The following is a 22,007-nucleotide window of genomic DNA, read 5'->3' on the forward strand; positions in this document are numbered from 1 at the left end:
TTATTATAACAAATAGAGAAAATGCAACAACTACATTAGACTCAACAACCGAAAGGTTATGTAATGAAAATCCTTACTGTTGTACAATTCCCGTTTTGACTCTGCAACAGTGGATAATTATGTTTAAATTTGACCAAACAAAGGTTACGAATTTCAAAGAGGTTTGTCCTAAATACAAATTTAATCTCTACAAAAGGGGACATGGAAAATATGAGCAATAAGGACAACCTTATGCCGAAAGCAACTGAAATTTAATATAAAGAATTAAATTAACTACAAACAAAAATATAAAATAAAGATACAACTACTTAAATCTATAATTACATAAGGTTTTTGTCCTTATTCTCCATACCTTCTCACAATTGTACAAACCCTTGCATTACACTTAGTTAAACGTTTCACTTAAATCACATAATATCGAAACCACTGCGAAAAAATTAACAGTAAGAATTTAGGGATGTTGACGGACGGCTTACCGAAACTGCAATACGACGAGTAATCGGTAGTCATAACTTACAACATTTCTGATAGATGATAGCACAATACAATGTTCGCTGTCACAAAACTAGCTGCACTGACTTCTACCGGAAATAATCTAATGTCCAATGTCCCTACTTGTCAACTTGTTGAATATAATTATTACATGTTTGAACTTCACCGTTTCATACTCCCCACGTCCGGGAAAATTTTCCAAAGGAAAACATGATATTTGGAGTTCAAAAAAATTGATCATTCCAAAATTTGATCGAGTCTTTAAAAAATCAACCATGCACTAGGAAAACTTTGAACTCACCGCCGGCGCAGTTCCAATTTCTTACTTGATCCTACTTTGGGCCCACATTTTCGGAACACCTCACAGGCAGGGAAGTCCCAGTTTCTTTCGCTGAATACTCCTATAGCGACAAACGCTGGAGCTGCCACGTAGCTGACTGGTAGTAAGAAGTAGACTCGTCCAAATCAGACAATTCAGGGAAATCGGCTGTCGATGCAATCTCACAGGGAAATGACAAACATTTTCGTTGACATGGAACCATACGATAACAACACATATCCTGCAAGGAATATAAAACACACAGTATACACGTAACACATAAGATGAATCATATATTCTAATTGCATATTTCTTTTAACATGTTTCAAACTGAAATATTTAATTTTATACCCTTATCACACAAGACTATGATGTTTTTCCTTAAGGGAATTACTTTGTTACATCTCTTCTAGGATAATATTTCTTTATAAAGGAGACATGCCTTTTAATTTTCACATTATTATCATTAATTGACATCAACCAGACTGAGTTAGGCGTAGGAGAAGAAAGCATTTGGTATGGGCCATCACATACTTGAGATAAACGTGGCATCACTTTCTTTTCCAAAGAAGGCTTTAATATCTTCTTGACCAATACCTGTTCACCTACAGGTAGGTTAATCGGAACGTGCCTTCTATTATAAAATGCTTCCTTTCGCTTCAACGCCTTTTCTATGTTATTAACAATGGTAGAAGCTAATTGCTCTTTATTTTGAGAACTGTCTAGGATTCCCAAATCCACAATCCAACGGACATCTAACGGGTTCAACAAATGTATGCGTTCCGTCTGGCGTTTTCCTCGTCTCAGCATTTTCGCTAGAATTCAGCATATACTAAACCTTGTAAATATGGTCCATCCATTTAGTTTGGTTTTTACTCACATACGCCTTGAGGACTAATTTTATATTACGATTTTGGCGCTCTGTCTTATTACTCGACGGTGAGTAAGGAGCTGTAAAAAAGTTCTGAGTCCCCAAACTAAACAAATAATGCTTGAAACAATCAGACGAGAAATAAGAAGCATTATCATGAAGAACTCGATGAGCATACCCGTACATATAAAAGATTTTGTCAAGTGTCTGACATGCTCTTTGATATCAGAGTTCTCAAAGGCTCAATGACAAATCGACTATAAGCATCTGTGACTACTAACAGATACTGTACCCATTACTTGGTACCATGGTCTCATTATATCGATGTGGAAGAAGCTGTTTGCATATGAATCCTTCTCAGTATAATATTTACCGTACATAGGATGATCACGATCCTTTATACTTTTTTTTAAGTCTCCACTTTCCCCTGCCTTTGCCATTTTATATGGTCTTATTAAATGGCAGACGCTACTGCCTCTTACTCGTAATTCTCTCTCTACTACTTTTTAATTTTTTTTTCCCGTATGATTTCTCTCCTCTTTTTATGATTGGCCTCAGTTAGGGTGAGACGAGGCTTACCTTTTATTGGCATGATAACTAAAACAAAATTTAAATCATGCCATATTCTTTATTTTTCTTTCTTTTTTCTTATTGTTTTATTTCCTTTTTTAAAAAAAAATTGAAAAGATAAACAAAGACACATACACACACATATACATGAGCAGGAAACACCTTGCATAAAGTGTAAAAGTAAGCTGAAAAGAGAAAAGAAATAACTAGTAACTAATTTAAACAAGTATTACCAAATTAGTAAATAATTTAAACAAGTATTACCAGGATCTTTTTTTCTTTAACTAGTTACCTCCCCTGTATGAATTTATTTCTTAATGTTATTCATACCTGTCTTTCCCACTAAAAAGAAAGTTCTTTGAAAGGAAATCGGACTTCCAGATTTCCAATTTTTCGTTAGTTGTTAGTTCTGGAAATCAACATCAGAACTGTTTTGGTCTGAATTTCTCTCACCAGCTTTGTAAAGTCTTCTTATTTTCTTTCTTCTTCTAAAACACTTGTTATATTTTAAAATCCTGCCACCACTAGCAAAACACTAAACAAGGCACTATACACTAACACAAGTAAGGAACGTGAAGGTTTTTAAGTTCTCTAATTGTCATCAGAACTTAGTTTTTTTCTGTTTGATTAGTTTTATTTTCTTATAATTCTTTATTTCTTTATATTTACAATATAGGGTGTGGGTCTTGTTAATTTCTTCTTCTTTCATCGTTTCTTTCCTTCCACAAGTTTCTTGATACATGTCTTGCAACAAATTGTAATTTTCCTAATTTCATTTTATCGCTTATTAAAGTTTGTATATTATCCCTTTTTAATTGGTCTCTTATTTCTCTTATTTTGTTATTTGTTATATAATTATTGCAATTCCAGAAGACATGTTCTGGTGTTTGTACTTCATTACATGTACATTTATCGTCATTAATTATATTAAGTCTTCTCAGATGAGATTTATACGGTCCATGTCCAGAGATGTATTCTATTAATTCACTGCTTATTGTTCCCATTTCTTCTCTTATTTTTAAGTTTGGGATAATGGTTCTTGTTCTTTGTCTCTTTATCGAATCCCTCCGTTCATCTTCCCACTTCCGTTTAATCAGTTTGTTAATATCGTCTTCGGTGCTTGGCAATTCTCCCGTAATTTCCAATATCTTCGTTCTCTCATTATTCTTTAGCCACGTCTTAATACATCTTAATATCTGAAGGTGTATGGGTTCTTCATTGGCCAAAGTTGTATTGTTTCTGCAGAGATAGTTTTTATGATGCCATGGGTTCTAATTAGCATTAATCGCTGCACTCTTATTAATTTTTGCCTTAAGTTTTTGTTTAGAAACAGTCTATGACCCCAGATTCCGGCACAATATTGTGCAATAGCCATTAGAATAGCTTTGTTGTACAGCGGTGGACACTTCTAAATGGTACAGCCATATGGAGATTTACGGCTAAGGTGTACCATTTAGAAGTGTCCACCGCTGTACAATTTAAAAATTTTTCTGTCAATTTTAAAATCTTTCATAGCCACTGTTGAGAGTTTGTTGGCTATTTTTTTCATCTTCTCTGTTGTTTCAGTTATATGTTTTTCGTAGTTTAGTCGTTTGTCTAGCCATACACCTAAATATTTGAATTCATTCATAATTCCTATTTTAGTGTTCCTAACTTTGATTATGGGTTCTCTCTGTAGTGTTTGGCCAAATACTGTAATTTTCGTTTTATTAACCGATAGAGTTAATTTATTTTCTATACACCATCTTTCTAGATTTTCTAATATTATATTTCCTTTTTGCTCTATTTGTCTTCTTGAGGATGCTGCCATCACAATTGCTAAATCGTCCGCATATCCAACTACGCCTAATGTTTCTTTTAGATTGTTTAGTTTTCTTAAACATGGTTGGAAAGTAATGTCCCACATTGTAGGTCCGCATATTGAACCCTGTGGGCATCCTTTGGTGCTTATTGTTGTTATATCTTTTTCTGGAGATTTTAATGTAATGGTTCTGTCAGTACAGTAATCCAGCATGATGTTGTAAAGAGCTTTACTAATTTATAGTTTTTTGAGTTCTTTAAAAAGTGCGGGCCACCATAGATTGTCAAAAGCACCACTAATGTCGGCATAAATAACAACTTGGTACTTTTCCAGTTTACCTTCTTCTATGAGGTCAATTAGTCTTTTTACAGCTGTTTCGGTGCTTTTTCCTTTTCTGAAACCATATTGTAATTTGTCATTATTTAAAATTCTGCTTTTGTTTATTCTTTCCACAATGGTTCGTTCGAAAAGTTTACTTATTACATTTAATAAGCAGATAGGTCAATAAGATTTTGGATCATCATTTTTTTGTCATCTGACTTTTTGAATATAATTAAATTTGCTCGTTTCCACCTTTTTGGAATTCGTCCGTTTTTAAAACACAAGTTGAAGAGTTTTGCCAGGTATGGTGCCCATGTGTCAGCATTATGTTTAAAAATTTCCGATTTTATTCCATCCGGTCCAGGAGCTTTTTTGCTTTTAAGTCGTTTTATGTTATTTATTATTTCTTGGTTTTCTATTCTGTCTTTCTAAAGGTGGTAATTGCATTTCTCTTCTTATGAAACTTTGTGAGTTATTATCTTCTTCAGGTATATCCTGTGGTAATAGAGATTTTATTAGATAGTCTATTGTTTCTTCCCAATTATTTGTATATGTACCATTTGTTCTTTTTAGGGTTGAGAGGGTGGTAGGTATTTTAACTTTATTAGTTATAATTTTGTAGGGTTCACCCCAGGGATCTAGATTTAAATTAGTTTCAATGTATGTTTTCCAGCTATTTTTCTTTTGATTCTATTATTTTATTTTCATATTTTTGTCTTAACTCTCTATATTTGTTTAATCTGTTTTGTCTTAGATTATTTTCTGTTGTATGTTGATAAAGTTTCCTAGCTTTACGTGTTTTTCTTTTCAGGTCTTGTAGTTCATTGGTCCAGAAGGTATCTGTTTTGATGTGTAATCCTTTAGTTGTCTTTTTTGTTTTTGTTGAGTTTTTAATTGCTAATTTTATTGTATCTTCTATTTTCTGGGCTAATTCATCTAAGTTGCTCTCTTCTTCTATCTGTGGTAGATTTATCGTTTGCCAGAACCTTGTCCAATTTATCTTCTCTGGGTTATATATTAATGTTTCGTCTGAAGATTGAAAATAACTTATTTCTTCTTGTTTGGTTGGCTTTACGATATCAAATATTATTATATTATGATCGCTTATTGTTGCTGAATCGAGTACTTTCCAATTTTTATTCTATTACTCAATCTTGTAGAAGCTATTGTCTGATCAATGTTTGATTCCCCCTGACTGTTCTTAAAAGTTGGTGGATTCCCTTCCTCATTTATTATTATTATTATCATGACCAATTCTTCAACCCTTTCCCCTCTATTGTCCGTTTTGTTGCCGTGCCATAGTGTTGATTTGGCATTTGAATCCATACATATTAAGATGTTTTCTTCTTTATACATTTGACAAAATCTTTCTATATTATCCAAAAAAGGTTGTATGCCCATGCAAAATTGACAATAACAGTTGATTAATTTAATGTTCCCTAGATTCGTTCTCAATTCCACACATACCGTCCAATTATTTCCAAATTGTGTTATATTTAATGTTTTGATGTTTTTATTTCTGTTTATGATTGCAGCTTTTGGTTTCCATCTACGTTTTGAGGAATCTGGATCTCTCCTGTGTGGTTTCTCGCAATAATTGTTTCACAGTCTCCCATGTTAATCAACTTGTCATTTCTTGTGTAAGGCTCTTGTACAACTATTATGTCTGCTTCTACTTTATTTGCTAGTTCTTTAATTTCATCCATAGCCGTCTTTGCTCCCATAGCGTAGATTTGAATGATTGTTAATTTTTCTTCATTTAAGAAATTTGTCATAAAATGCTTTTGAGTTTGTCATAATTTATCTTAATTTTTTTTTTTTTTTTCTGTATTTAAAAGTCGATTTTTGCGATTGTGCGTTCGTATAGCATTTTATATGTTGCACACTCTTGTTCGATTTTAGCATTGACTTTTCTTTCTCTTGGTGCATGGGATACAAACCTTGGCTTTATCTTTATTCACACATCCCGACTTATCGTGCCCCCCCCCCCTGTCCACAGAAAAAACAAACTTTCTCTTCTTTGCAGTGTTTACTGATGTGACCATAATCAAGACAAATATTGCATTTTGAGACAGTAATAAAGTCTTTTATTCCATGAGCTTCGAACATTAGATATACTCGTCCTTCTTTCAAAAGTTTTCTTCTAATTTGGGAAGTTGGTTCAATAACTAGATGTCATTTATTTTGGTTTTTTTGGTCTGGTCCTAAATCTAGGTTTAATTTCTTTGATTGCTTCTGTCATTTCTTGCTCGTAAAAGTTTTGCTCCACTAAAGTTTCGACGATCTCTTCATCTTTGAAATCAGCTGGAATGTTGTATATAATCAATGGTTTCTTCTTCTTCGGTTTTTCTACTACAACGGTTTCGTTTAGTTTCTTGTTATTTAGTAAGCTTCTCGTGTCTTTTTCAGTGGCTGTTTCTACAATGATTGCATTTTTCATTGTTTTAACCGATGACATTTCGATTTTCTCTTTAGCTGAATTGACAGCTTGAAACAATTTTCTCTTTACCTCCTTTATTTCCTCATTCCCATTCGCTTTTAGAAAGATGGTTGGCTTTTGTTTCGTTCGTGCTTGTTCAATTTCCCGAGTTCTTTTACTTGTTTGTACTTGTTCCTTTGATCCTGCAAGGATTGCGGAATACAGTGGCCTCTCTTGTGTGTTTTTTCCCTTGTCGTTTTGTAATTTGGTGATTTCGATTTTTAATTTTTCATTTTCATCTCTGAGCTTATTTATTTCGGTCCTTAGGTATTGGTTGACACCTTCTGTTTTTGATCGTTTCATTAACCATTTGGCTAAATGATTCTTGATGCTTTTAGCTATCGTTGAACTGGCTTTGCTTTTTCTGACTGCTTGGTCAACAAAATCCATGGCCGTTTCGTAGTCCTTACTAATTTCAACATCGTTGTCTTCTTCTTGATCCTTTTCTCCTTCGACCTCATCTCCAGAGATATTTCCCTCTTGCTCATTTAAACTCATGCTGACATTGAGTTTGGTTGGTGAAACTTCTTTTTTTCCTTTCCCACTCTTTTCCTTATCTGGTGAATCTACGTTGGCAGATATCAGTGGCGTACATAATCGCTTACCATTTGATACATTTTATCCCACGTGAAACAGGTTGCCAGCTTACTAAATGTACGCGATCTGCCCGCAGGGCCGCCCCCAACTAATTCATCGTCGAAGAATTTAATAACTGATTACTGCAAGGATTCAGGTATTACTGCTCTAAGGCCACCGTATACCTTCCCATACGTACGCTTCAATAATACATGGTCTCAACAGGTAAGGAACAGCCCTTTTATTCTTTTCCAAGTCATTTATTATTTGTTTTAATTTTGGATCCAGCCTCTGAAGTTCACCTAAAAGTTGATTAAATAATGGCAACTTCCAAAAGTTTACGAATGACAAATGAACAATTTGACCATCAACTTTCTCAATTTCTTGGATCTCTTCCGAAGGTGGTTCAAAATCTACATAACTATACATTGTACTAAGGAAATCTGCCAAATGGTTACTCCTTGACCTAAGGAAAATGATGTTAAAATTATATTTACTAATCTTCTCGATTAAAGTTCCATATTTTGTGTCTTGTGATTATTCAGTATCCATATGAGACTTGCATTATCGCAATAAACTGTGAATTTATTCTGCAAATGCATGTCGAACTTCTCTAAAGGAAGCACCAAGCTCGTCATCTCTAAAGCAAAGATATTTTTTGACCAGTTCAACTCAGGTATAAGCTTACTGATAAAATACACTGGTCTTAAGAAGCCAGAGGTATCATATTGCGATAAAATCGCACTATAACAATGCGAACTTGAATCAACATGAATCACAAAGGGACTTGGGAAATCTAAAACCTTCAACAAGATATAATTTACAAAAGCTTCCTTAATTTGTTCTAAAATTTCATTTTCTTCGTTCCCCCACACAAAGGGAGTTTTTTCACTCTAGTTTATATAAAGGACCTAACAATTCAGCATAATCCTTGACAAATCTTAAATAATAACCAAGAAATTCTAATAACCTTTATTCTCTCCTCATCAATGCACATATTACTTACCATTTGAAAACTCATAATCTAATATTTTAATTCTCCTCTTACACAGCTTAACCTTATGTTTAGATACTGTAACCCCATATTCTATCTACTTTTGGAGTACCTTTTCCAAAATTTCATTGTTTTTCAATTGTGTCGGCATGCACGATTATATCATCAGCAAAAATATCCAAATAATCTCCTACCAGATCACGGAGCATTTTATGCATCAAACTAGTAAGTATAAACCCATTGGGACTGAATTTAAAACCCATTGGGACTTTGGAGAAGCCTAATAAACGGGTAGGAGTAGCAAACGTGGTGTATATTCTCGAGTCAGGATGAAGCGAGATTTGGTAATAAGCTTGCTTGATATCTAAAGACAGGGTGGCCACTCACGTGGAAAACCTGGAAAACCGGGAAAAGTCAGGGAATTTTTTAATTCTGGAAAAGTCAGGGAATTTTGATGAAAACCATGGAATTTTTACTCGGGAGAAAATTTACGTTCTGCTGTATTTCTAGCCATTTAGCCGGTTTATTTATATACAAAATAGCTTTGGTCGCTGGGGGCTTCGCCCCCAGATTTCTCCTTCCTTCCAGGTTTCGTTTATCTAGCTCAGCTGGTTTGGGCTGCGCATACTTTCTTCATATTCTTTTGTCATTTAGTGCTGTCCATGAATTGAGCTGGAGCGAAATCGGGACCATTTTGTAATTAACACACTTGTTTAGTTCGATGGCTTCTTGATTTCCAGAATTCGCTCGGGGCTGCGCCCCTGCATCCCGTTTTGGTGGTCACATGATTAATATAAAGGCTGAACGATAGTTGAGTATTTCTGCCGGAAGAGTTCCGAATGGGTGTCGAATTCCACAAAATGTGTGAAATTTTGGTTAATGCGTGTATTTCTATGTGGAATCAAAAACTGTGTGGATTCCACATGCATTTGTAATCAGTGGCGGCAGTACTTTTTGCGCCACACGATTAATTGGCCATGCTTTTTTACAGATATTTGACCTTTTGACCATCAATTTGAAGTAATGGCATTCCCCTCCCCCTAGTTTTTACACCCAATTCCGCTGCTGCATGTACTATTGTTCTAAAAAAAAAATCAGCTTCAAACAAATTTTTCTGATTTCTTAAAAGCACATTTTAATAGTGCTCATTTACTTCATTTCCGTTGTTTTGTTACACAATATTTCCCATCTATGTCGACCTGTTCCCCGGTTGCATAACCACCGCACGCCACTGCTGGCAGGACAAACCTTTGGGACCCGGGCCTACCTAAAGTTGTTAATGCCGGCTTTCTAGACCGAAGTCCGCTACTTCTTAATACAGGTAGCTCCATAATTGTCCTCTCCATTCATTTGTGACGTGAAAGAACGATAGCATAACCTTGTACTGCAATATGACAGAGGTTGCTAATAAGCACACCTGGTGAATGTATTGTATATTTGTTGTTAAATCCGGAAAAATATTTGATTGCAAATTAACGAATAATAAGTAGATAATGAGTAGAACAGTTTCTTGATTTGAATTTTGCAATTTTAAACCGATTTTATGTAAATTCTGTAATGGTGTTTTTCCAAGAAAATAAATTTAAGAATTATTGACTACTTATTTTTTAAACATATATTTGTTTAAAAAAGAAATGAAAATTTCAGTCAAGGGAGTTGAGGATTGTCGCAGGGTGCGGGCTCCACCTCCATTGGCTATTTCCTAGCTATGGGCCTGGATGAAAATACCATGTTTTCGAGTAATTCTTTTTCTTAACACATGGACTTCTTTGCCGTATAACTCACGTGATTTGTGTTTAATAATGGTTTACGGGTTTGCAGGGCCGGCGACAGGGGAGGAGGAATAGGGGACAAATGCCTGGGGGCCTGGAATCACAAAAGAATAATTAAAAGCATTAATTTTACTGGAATTTAGGGGTTCGTGTCCCTGAGTTGCCCAAGGTTCCTATATATACCAATTTTAGATCTCTCTAGAAATTTTCTGGAAAACCGGGAAAATTTCTGGAAAAGTCAGGGAATTTTGAAATTCCAAATGAGTGGCCACCCTGAAAGATGAATAGATACGGTCTTTCCCTGTTAGCTATCGTAGAATCTACGTGGGAAGCCGGAAATCCAGTCATCATAACCCTCTTATTGATTTCACCATAATGGACTACGAGTCTTTTAGATCTGTCGTTGTTAGTGACTAGGAAGCAGGGTGATATGTATGGACAACTTTGAACCTCATGAACCACTCCCCGGTCTATCAAAGAATCAATAAACGAATCCAATTCGCGAAGCTTATGCTTTGGTACTTGATATGGCTGAGTGATGCACGGACTGTTATCAATTAACTGTATCTTATGTTGATAACCACGTATTTCACCTAATTCCTCATTAATTACATCACTGTAATGTCGAAAAATACCATTAACATAAGATATCAATGGAGAAAATATATCACTATTATGCACCGTACCTGGAGCTTCCTTTAATTTCGCTGGAACTGGCTGCAAAAACTCATGACGCACAGGATTCGCCACTGAAACACCGGTTGGAACGGCCTCCACATGACCGTCGTCCTCCACTGTATAACGTGTAGTACGCCCCTAAGGAATTCCTGGCCCTGATAGAAGTCCGGGAACCATCCTGGGATCCACCAAAAACTGCTGGCCTCAATGCTGAGCCGTTGCTCATTCCATTTCCTCCAACTCCTATGTTGGGTCCGAAAAAGCTGGGTCGGGTGGTGTTACTCGCCCCTAAGGAAACCGCTGGACCACCACAACGTTGATTGACATGGTTGACACCTAATACTGGGTACGAAGTAGATGCTTGAATCCGCTGGCAATCAGACGACTCTCCAAGTTGACCTGGCCTGGTCCCCAAAGTCCGGCTTGTGTGCGTCGCCCCTAAGGATCCAGTCCGGGATGCTCGGATATTCCGCAGCAGTGACGTCCTGGCATGTCTGGTTGACCATGATGCTTAATGACATCTATTCCTCACATCCACTACCTCTCTAGGTCGCTCTAGTTGGGTTTCGGTGACTTCCGTTCGCAGCCGCCTATGACGAGAATGATGTCGATGAAGTAACGCTGAACGTCCATGTTCCGGTGACGATTGCTCTGCAAAATCATTGTGAAGGACACTCGAAGGAGCAGATTGATCTTCACAGTGTTTCTTCTTACTACAGGCCTTGGCTCTTGCCCCTCCCCATGCCTATGGCGCCTGGTGGTGTAGAGTCAAAACAGGTAGACCTGTAACGAGATTTTAAAGGCGACAGATTACTGGGAACATGGGAACGAAAGTTCCAGTCACTTAATTTAATTGTTTTATTTAAATGTTGCAAAAATAATGTTTTATGTGGAATATTCAAATGCGCATAATTTTCTCTTAAGAAATTTAAACTCAACAGTATCTTAAGTATATGATGTTGTATCACTCCGAACCATGCAACAAATCGGGTGCCATAAACAAAAAATATCAACTGACCATTTCAGTCACCAGAATCGATTCTTCGTTCATTACACTTATTTTATAATTTATTTTTCGAAAGGGGTTTACACTTTGTACGCAATTTACTTAACACATTATTGTCAACGAGATTCGAGTTTTAACATCAAGTTTCGAACCAATGATTTTTTCCCTCTTGAGCTTATGTGGAGTTTTGTATTACGAGAGATTTTATATTTTAATTGCAATATCCATTTCATATGTTCGTTCCTTTTTTGTCTCATATAGCTGAAATACTTCCATATCACAAACTCGTATTGCATTTTCCGTAATTTTGCCCATGTGCCGGTCTCTCATGTGTGCGGATAGCAAGAGTGAAAGTGGTTAGACAGGGTATGTGAGTAGAATAGTATTGCACGAACAAGGAAATGGGTGGAAAATTACCTTTCGATTGGATAACAATTTATTATAACAAATAGAGAAAATGCAACAACTACCTTAGACTCAACAACCGAAAGGTTATGTAATGAAAATACTTACTGTTGTACAATTCCCGTTTTGACTTCGCAACAGTGAATAATTATGTTTAAATTTGACAAAACAAAGGTTACGAATTTCGAAGAGGTTTGTCCTAAATACAAATTTAATCTCTTCAAAAGGGCTCATGGAAAATATGAGCAATAAGGACACGACCTTATGCCGAAAGCAGCTGAAATTTAATATAAAGAATTAAATTAACTACAAACAAAAATATAAAATAAAGATACTACTACTTAAATCTATAATTTCTACATACGGATTTTGTCCTTATTCTCCATATCTTCTCACAATTATACAAACCCTTGAATTACACTTTGTTAAACGTTTCACTTAAATCACATAATATCGAAACCACTGCGAACAAATTAATAGTAAGAATTTAGAGATGTTGACGATCGGCTTACCGAAACTGCAATACGACGAGAAATCGGTAGTTATAACTTACAACATTTCTGATAGATGATAGCACAATACAATGATCGCTGGCACACAACTAGCTGCACTGACTTCTACCGGAAATAATCTAAAGTCCAATGTCCCTACTTGTCAACTTGATGAATATAATTATTACTTTTTTGAACTTCACCATTTCACTTCCTAAAAAGTTTTCTTTTGGTGCTGACGTCAAACTGGATATCGCAGGAGAATTTTCTTTGCTACGCTCTAATTTTCCTCTTTTTGTCGTCAAGTAGTCCGGGTATTCATGAAATAATATAAATGAATTTTGTGGATAGTGTCACACTACATAATCATAATATTTCTTTACTCCCCGTACGTTCAGTTATCTGGGCAACTTATTGTATGTATAAGAAAGCTTCCACCAACCACATATTTTACTTCTATGAAATCAACATAATCTTTCAATCCTTTATCGAAATGTTTCATCAGTGAGGGCTTTTCTAAGTTAAAAATCACGTTTAATCACATAGATTTTTATTGAGTTAATTGAAAAAAAGAATTTTATTGTTAATATCTGGAAATTATTTTCATTTGCGAGAACAAAGGGATTGTTGTTATAGTTTCTGTACTGTAAATATGTTGTTGCTGATGAAAAAATTGATTGATAATTGAAAATAAAACAGATTCTAAACAAAAATCACTTATGCATTTGTAGGTGGGAGGTTCGTGATGCTATAAAAACTGCTAATTATGCATACTGTTGGTCAATGAATGACAAATTTCATAGCTACCGGTTGTTGCCAGTCAGGAACATGGTAGTCCATAGGTGGTGGATAATAGGAATACCCTACAAGGGTAAGGGATAATTTTCCCCGAACCAAAACTCCCAGTACAATTGAATATGAGCTTTTTAAGAGAATAATCAACTGCCCACTTTTGGAATATTACAACATCCAAGGATGTTAATGTATTAGGAGTATTCCTATCATACTCATTAATTAAATAAATCCAAGAAGTGGGACAAGGGTACCGTCAGAGGGGACAAGGGATAGCGGGACAGCTTTCACGCCGTGCCGCCGCTACCGGTGTGTGTAACAGTGCGCGCGTGTTTTACGAATTTTTGCAAATATCTCCTAAACACTTACTCCCAGCTAAAAATCAAACGGGACCTTATTTGTAGAATGTAATCTTAGAAATAAAATAGCAAAAGAATATACGGCAAAAGATAACGAAGATATGAGTGACACCGTAAACGATTTCAGAAGGGAGTCTAGCGGGATAAACACTAAGGCAAAATCAGAAGACGTTGGGGAAATTATATCTTATTACGTTGACGTTGACAGGCTGAAGACTTATTACGTTGACCGCAGCTCTCTCCTGACAGGCATAGTCGGCACGTATTTTGTTGACTCCTTGCTATTTTAAAAATTCGGATATTTTATAGATTATCTCTAGATGTACCGTAAATATGTGTGAATGTTCAGGTATTCTAGCCCCTTTGCCTAGAAGAATCAGGTGCAGGGCACTAAGGATAGAGAGAGAGAGACGGGAAGGATTTGGCCACCCTGTCCCTGCTTTACAAGTATAATGCTCTTCGTCTAGTTCTGCTAGGCAAAGAGGCTAGAATATCTAAATAGGAACATCACGAGTTCAAAAACTACAATACTACTGAAGACAAAACAGCGTTCATTTTTTAACACTTTCATTCAATTATAACTAACAATTAGCTTAACTAAATATTATTACAAGAAAATGTACACAATTGAAGTGAACTTTGTTTTAATACCTAGCATACTGTAGTTATAGAATGAACCATCTGTTTAGTTGTATTTTAGGTGCTTATAAACCAACTTCTGCCATATAACAAACAAGTGCAACTCAAAAACAAGCCAGGTCTCAGTGATCAAATTTTAACCAATTGTTACTACGTAAATACAATTGTTCTATGACAATTTTCAAGTGTGTCCCTTTTGAGATATTTCACATTGAACATAGCCAATTTTCAAAAAATGGCAATGTTTCAGAACCCATAACAAAAAGATGTAGACTCTTAGACTTCTAGGGTATGGTATACGATGAAGTCTATCTCTAGAAATAATGGTGAGGCGTTTTTTTTTTTATTTTTAATTTTAAAAATGAGAGTTTGCGTTTTTCGATCTTTGACTTTCAATATTTTTTGAGATGTTTGTGGTGTATGCTAAATATGAACTGGACGTAAAATTTATATTATCTTTCAAGCGGTTTTGTTTGAAATCTACATCTTCAAAAGTAACGGACCTAAAGCGTTTACCGTAAACCTTTGTAAAATGCAAAATAGCCTACCGCGCCTATATAAAATGGCATGTGGAAAATAATGAATGTTTCTTTTCAGCTCTAAATATAGTACAACTGTGTGTATAAACATTTAAAAAGTACTAAATTTTATCAGTTACCATCATTCGTTGATTTGATGTGGATTTAATTTATATCAGCGGGTACGTCTCCAAGCTGTTGTTTGAGTACTTTTAAAGTCAGTATTGTATTTCCTAAACGTGTATAATATAAACGAGGTCCCACCGCCACCATGTTGCGATCACTACCACGTACAAACATGTTCATACGATGTCGCTTGTATTTAAACGTCCTGATTTGCGTCCCTTCAGGAAGCTGTAGGAATCATTAACTTTTTTCCACTACTACTTAAAAGCAAATAACCAATTAATATGTGTACCTATATGTGGTTTTTAAATTTCCTTATTGATACGTTTTCGCATATCATTATTTGGTATATCTTCAATATTGGGTATTTAGTATTTAGTATATTGAATATATATAAGAATGTATTAGTTTTGGCTTCCTTTTCCAGATTGTCGACCATGTTCAGAAGAGGAAATGGCACAGGCGTTTTGTACCAGCGATTTTGGTAAGGGAACCGTCATTTTACACAGTATTACATTTGCATGACGCTAAGTAAATATTATTCCACTAGAATATTCAGTAGGATTAGCCTGATGATTCAAATATTAAAACAAAATTATGGTATTTCTCTGTAGATAATCGGTCTGTTCTTTACGACTTATATATATATTGAAATTGATTGTTAACAATGTGGTTCAGCAATTGTCGAAAATAATCGATAACCACGGTGGCTTTCTCTGTATTGTAAATTTACAAAGAATGAAAAGTTTCATGTATTCTAAAAAGAATTATCAAAATTATTCTACAGTTGATAGAATCAAGTTTTCAATATTTTATTTATTTTGAAGTCTCTCTGACTTAGGATTAAAAAAATTATAAAAACACAATCTATTTGTGCCCATGTGGTCTTTTTCGGGTTTAATTTTTTTCGTATTATCTCAAGATTCTTTCCGGCAAATATGTTAAAATGTGATTTACACATGAACAGTGGTCGAAGTGAGACGGTATGCGGTGGTATGCCATACCGCCTCTGGTTTTTCAGTAATGAGGACATGCCGTGTCCGGTTTTTCAGTGATCAAGATAATATTTGAATAGCCGGTATGTTGAGTCAAAATCGTAAAACATACTGCCTCTGCTTTTTTTCCACTTCGAACACTGCACATGAAGATGATATTGTCACTGTTTACAATAATTTTCTGTTCACAGGTAGATAAAGACTACTTCAATATTTTCCACTTTTATCCCGCTACTTGAATTTCGTGTTTGTGTGGTATCCACTGTTTGTTTCTTTATTAAGTTTATCGTACCGTTTCAGCATCCACGCTGTACAGCGTTTGAATGTATGGGAAATCAGTATATTGGTTTGAAATGAACTTGCACGGCTGAAGACCAAACTTCGTTCGAAAAAATGTTATTTTCGTTTGACAATTTGAGACATTTCTGTGCTGACCATCGGTTCCATTGGAATGAGGCCAATTCACAGAAAATAAGTGTATTTTGAATCAATAACTATTATAGATCATAACACACATTTTTAGTGCAGTGACTAATTATTAGGTACTTATTATTTATAAACCACAGACTAGTCTTATAAAGCTGTATGTTATAGGTAGGAGAGATTCCTCATAGCTGTACAGTTAGCATACGCAATTGCGGCTCGGGAAACCTGGGTTCGATTCCCAGTGGTTCTTGTGCACGTTAAGCTGTAGCTGCAAGTTTCATATTATAGCGTAAGTGCTGAAAGGAATATTAAGCTCCAAACCAACCAACCAATGACACAGTAAAAAATATTCCTGCGATATGAAAATATTATATCTAATAATTAAATATCTATCTAAATTTGCCATTTATCTCTATGATTTAAATGTTAGAATTTCAATATGATAATTATCTGAAAATGCTACGGCTTATTCTTTATTATTATCCGTTTTACATCTATGACAATTAATGCAGGCAAGCCCGTCAGTTCCAGAAAGAAAAGGCACTGAATATCCATGTCCGTCTCACTCCTACTAGCTCTTAGTTTTGGATTCACAAACATATTCAACCAGTTATGAGTTTGACCACCAACTAGTGTGAACGAGGTGTGGGTTTTCCTTCTTTCTTTTTTACACTTTGCAACATGAACCCGATCGTCATTTTTTATAAATGTTGCTACATCCTACATGTTTCTCGTATTGGTAAATAATGCCACGTGCTTTGTTACTCCTACTACAAACTAGCAAACGGGATACGTAGCCGAAGAGAAACATTAGCACCTTTACCACCTACAAAGAGGATGTAAAAGTCGCCACAGGATCTCCAAGGGCATCAGTCTCGACAGATTGATCACTCCATTCCCTTCTCCTGGCAGCGACTGGGCCTTGAGATTACCTATCTCTCCCTTGGCTGTGACTGTGCCCTAGGAGTCACCTATCCTTTTCTCTTAGCTGCGACTGGGCCCTAGGACATCCTAATTACCAACAACCAAAATTTAAGGGACTCCATTGGTCGACCACCATTAGAATTGCGCAACATTTGTATTAGCGTAAGGTTTTATAATAAAATAGGTTGTCAAATCCTGTGTACTAATTTGCTCTACCTACTGCCGTAGCAATGTATTTTTACAACATGCAATACATGCAGTGAATATTTCAATTTGCCATTCACACTCACCTTATTATATTCCGTATTTTACCCGACAGTTGACGCAGGTAATCTTGTCAGTTTCAGAAAGAGTTTACGAAGAGGAAAAGCCTTCGAGCATGTGACTTAAAAAAAAAAAAAAAAAAAAAAAAAAAAATCAGTTAAAGTACATGATGATGCTGATTTTTTTTCTGGGTAACACACTTAATTTTCACACTAACATGAATAAACATGAATATAGATACATCTATGAATTTTCCCAAGCGAACGTATTCTAGTCACAAAAAGTCAACATAAAATTCTTAGCATTCAGTAGACGGTCATGAAATGAACTAAATGAAATATTTCTGTTTTACTTCCCACGATTGTGCTCTTTAGGCTAAGGGAGACGATGATTAAGACAGGGCCCAAAATTTCAAAGTCAGATGCACTCGCCAATCCAAAAATGATAGTCGCCAGTATCTCTCATGTACAAATAATGAAAGATCTCCCCCACCCCTTAACCTCTTAACGTACAGATTTTCAACCGAAAGTTGTTCCACTTTTAATGTAATTTTTTTTATTACTTTATTACAATATTCACATAAGAACATTATAAATGGTGGTGATAATGTTCATTGTTGACAACTCAACATGAGATACAGGGATTCCAATAGCCCTTAAAATAAAAGGACGGGTATACTCGTCCTTGCAATTAGACCGATATTAAATATGGAAATTGTAGAAATAAATGAGATTTGTATTTGTATAACAGAAAAATAATCAAAAAAGAGAGTTGAAATAACAATTAGTGTTCACTTGGAACATTGTTTTTGTATATAATTGCACACTAGCATATATAAAGTACACACTAAATATGAGATGCATTGTTTATATGTTACTGGCTGTATGATAAGCCCTGAAACATGGATCAATGAACAAAGCTACATCACAGATCGGACACATGTATCTGGATTCTCGTCTAGCCTTCTTTCGTCTAGCATCACACACCTTCTGCACTTTCGTGTCGGGTTTTGTTTCGTCTTAGTGGGAGGAATCGCAGAAGAAAAATGTCGGCAAAGAAGTCGCATTGGTGTTGCCTTTGCTGAGGGGAGACCAGCTGCTTTCGGTGAAAATTCTTTTTTTTATGCCGAACAACCAGTTACTCGATAACAGCAACACGAAAATCAAGACCAGTCTTCTCTCCTCCATGTTTTCTGTAGAGTACAAAGCATTCCACATAGCTAGTTTCAAGAGGTGGAAAAATATTGTCTTACAATATTTTTTCACTCTCTTTCGTGGTAGTGGATTGTTTGCGGTGTGTTGATCAACCCTATTAACACCTCCCATGGTATTATTATATGCAGAAACGACCGTTGGTTTCACAATAACTTTGTTCCTTTGTCTGCGTATTTCCATTTCGTCTATGTTAAGTCCTGAGTTCCAGTTCATTACTTTATTACCCTCCATTTCAATATAAAACTCAGGACTTAACATAGACCAACAGTGGAATAAATTGTTACAAAAGCTTAAAGTATAAAATGTGAATATATATATTGATTGTTGTACATGTTATATATGTGTGTATGTGTGTGTGTGTAATTATTTACTTAATTGTTTAAGTTAATTAATTGTTAGTTTAAATTAGTTAAGATCGTAATTTTGTGTAATTAGCAACAATAGAATGCATCTATATAGACATTTTCAAATAAGTGTAATTGAAAGGGATTTGCTGCTGCCAGTAGCCAATCAGAAGAAAGATATCTTAGCTGTTGTATGTATATACGATTGTACAGTTATCCTGTATCACATAGTGGCTGATTAAGCCAAAGAGTTAGTTGTCGAAACTGTAACACGTGTTGAATTTTAACGAAAATATATAGTTTTGCTCAGCAAATAATTAGTTTATATTTAATTATAACAAAGCGAAGCTTCTACTTATGGAAAATATCACACTTAATTCCTTCCACTCACCAATTTCTAATGGAGAGGGTAACGGGAAGAGAAACAAATTTCCTGCCTTCCTTTATTTCTTTTTCTTTAATTGTTCTGGGACATGTGGATATAAGAAAAGTCAGTATAGTCTCTACTCTGCCTTCGTATTCGTTAGATTCAAAGACTGCTTCTTTGGCTTCAGGACCAGTCTGACTTATAACTGAGTGGAAGCTCTGTACTCAGAGAAATCCGTTTCCAGTATTCTAGGCACTCACTTCCCAATTTGCAATACAAATATATATATATATATATACAAAATCTATTTGTATATTCCAATTTCGCATAATTCCTAACAACCTATCAGGAAAAAACTTAACTTACGATTTCTGTCTACTCTAGCTAACGATAGAAATGTCTCGGATTTAAAAACCCATAAAAAACAGTTCATATAAAACCGGGGAAAATCTCGGAAACGTAAACATTTCTAGTGTCTGGATCCGAAAACTGGCCTGTTACCTGACAGCAAAGGGGACCAATTTTATTATCAGCCCTTCAAATAACAGATAGCAGACAGCTTCTTTTTTACCATTGGTCGTGGCTAAAAAAGGGTTACATAAAAAATGTTTAGTTCGGAACTATACATAAAATCCAAGCAGCTTGTATCAAGCTAAAAGGAGAAAGCAGGCCAAGATCTTTCGATAGAAAAATTGAAATTCCATTCGTAGACCTTGAACAATTCCCAAAAAAGATTTTTTAGAACTAACGGAAAAATTGAATTCTAGGCTAAACATAATTGACAAATAGTAAGATATGAAGTAAGATATCATTAATTTCTTGAGCTCTCTAATTTTAAAAGTACAATTTACGTAATCTAAGTGATTAAAATAAAATTGCTTAATACTACCAGCATATGCAAATAATATATATAATCTAAAATTAGTACCAAGCCTAGCAATCGATTTACAGATTTTATATATAAGATTTACAAAATTTCATTTAAAAAACGACAAATGCTAAGGAACAAGTGATTTGTGGCACGTAACAATTCAGGCAGCCGACCAATTACAGAGGGCATAGTTGAGCATTACCCGTTATCTGTATAAGAGGCAGTGCACGAAAGCTTTGTATTCAGTCGAAAGTGCATGCAGTGAGGTGTACGACGGTACCGGGTTCGGGTGCCGTTACGTTCGTAAGGGGGTTCAGTCAAGATACGATAATACTGGGTTGGATCCTCTATTTCCCTGTAAGGGAAATGCAAGATACGACGGATGAGGATTCTAGGCTGAGTACCCACCGTCACTGACGAGTCCCACGATGCAATTACAAATACAAGTTGAACTTCTCTCACCAAATGTCTCATATAATTTTGGTTCGAGTACTCGGAACATCTCTTATAACCTCGGGGAGGGAGTTCGTAAGATTCACGGGACGTTAAATTAAGTACCCAATATTTGAATAGAAGAGCAAATGTCCCTCTCCACTGCACTGTACCAACTACTTGATAAACAAATTCTGTGCTTATCCTAAAAGTAAGTACATGCAAAAATATATTACGTTACCTGTAAAACATTATCACACTAAAAGAATATATTATTCGCTGTGTAATTATAAATGAAAACTAATATGATATCCATTTACGATTGCTTTTTTAAATATATCACCTTTTTGAATTTTCACACATATATAATTGCTTTTCTCACTTTAGAAAAAGAGGAAAATATTTTGAAACGTATTGTTTATGGTCCCGTATTTACGTTATCGAAAAAAAATATCGAAAACACGGCGCGAGAATCATGTTTTATTCTTCGTCACGATTAGAAGAAAAGTCAGGCCTTATTCCATGTAGATGATGCCATTTGTAATTTTCCTTTATGTTTGGGTGAGTATTTATTTCTCGTACACCACATAACTTGCACACAATCGTATTTCTTTTCAGATATATAGTTTCGGAGATTTGGCAGAGTTCCTCATGTCTTCACAAATTTTGAATAAGTTTTTCCGTTTCTCTAAATTTTGCACAATGATACCTTTACTAAAATGTTTTATTTTACATTTTAACGTAATCTTGAATGTAAGTAAAGTATATTGCAGTTTTCTTGGCGAGTGTGCAGAGGCAGAGTAATGAGTTGCTGCCCCACAAAACTAGTAAAACCACACTGTCCGCGCGAAGTCACTGTTGTTCTCATCACAGACAAAGGGTGCGTACGAATACACCTCTTAACAAATAATACTTCCTGTAAGACATTTAGCTTTAGGAAAGTACTCCTGTTTTAGGAAGT

The 22,007-nt window shown here is 35.3% G+C and overlaps 1 protein-coding gene and 1 long non-coding RNA gene across 3 annotated transcripts in view; one reads left to right on the top strand and one right to left on the bottom strand.

The window, feature by feature from the left end:
- LOC145664466 (meteorin-like protein) overlaps positions 1-22,007 on the top strand; it is a 389,001-nt gene that overhangs the window by 304,662 nt on the left and 62,332 nt on the right. For both annotated transcript variants that reach the window (XM_081731166.1, XM_081731168.1), the window contains exon 3: positions 15,637-15,693. In XM_081731166.1, coding sequence (XP_081587292.1) covers positions 15,637-15,693 — 57 coding nt within the window. The remainder of the gene's footprint in view (positions 1-15,636; positions 15,694-22,007) is intronic.
- Positions 558-21,988, bottom strand: LOC145664467 (uncharacterized). The gene is made up of 4 exons (XR_014127443.1): positions 21,288-21,988; positions 17,845-17,939; positions 10,882-11,656; positions 558-1,052 (listed from the first exon to the last, which is right to left on the bottom strand). It is a non-coding gene; the product is annotated as an uncharacterized LOC145664467 (long non-coding RNA).

This window comes from Thermobia domestica, chromosome 11 (assembly GCF_964235325.1).
Source record: "Thermobia domestica chromosome 11, izTheDome1.hap1.1, whole genome shotgun sequence".
Classification (NCBI taxonomy): Eukaryota; Metazoa; Arthropoda; class Insecta; order Zygentoma; family Lepismatidae; genus Thermobia; species Thermobia domestica.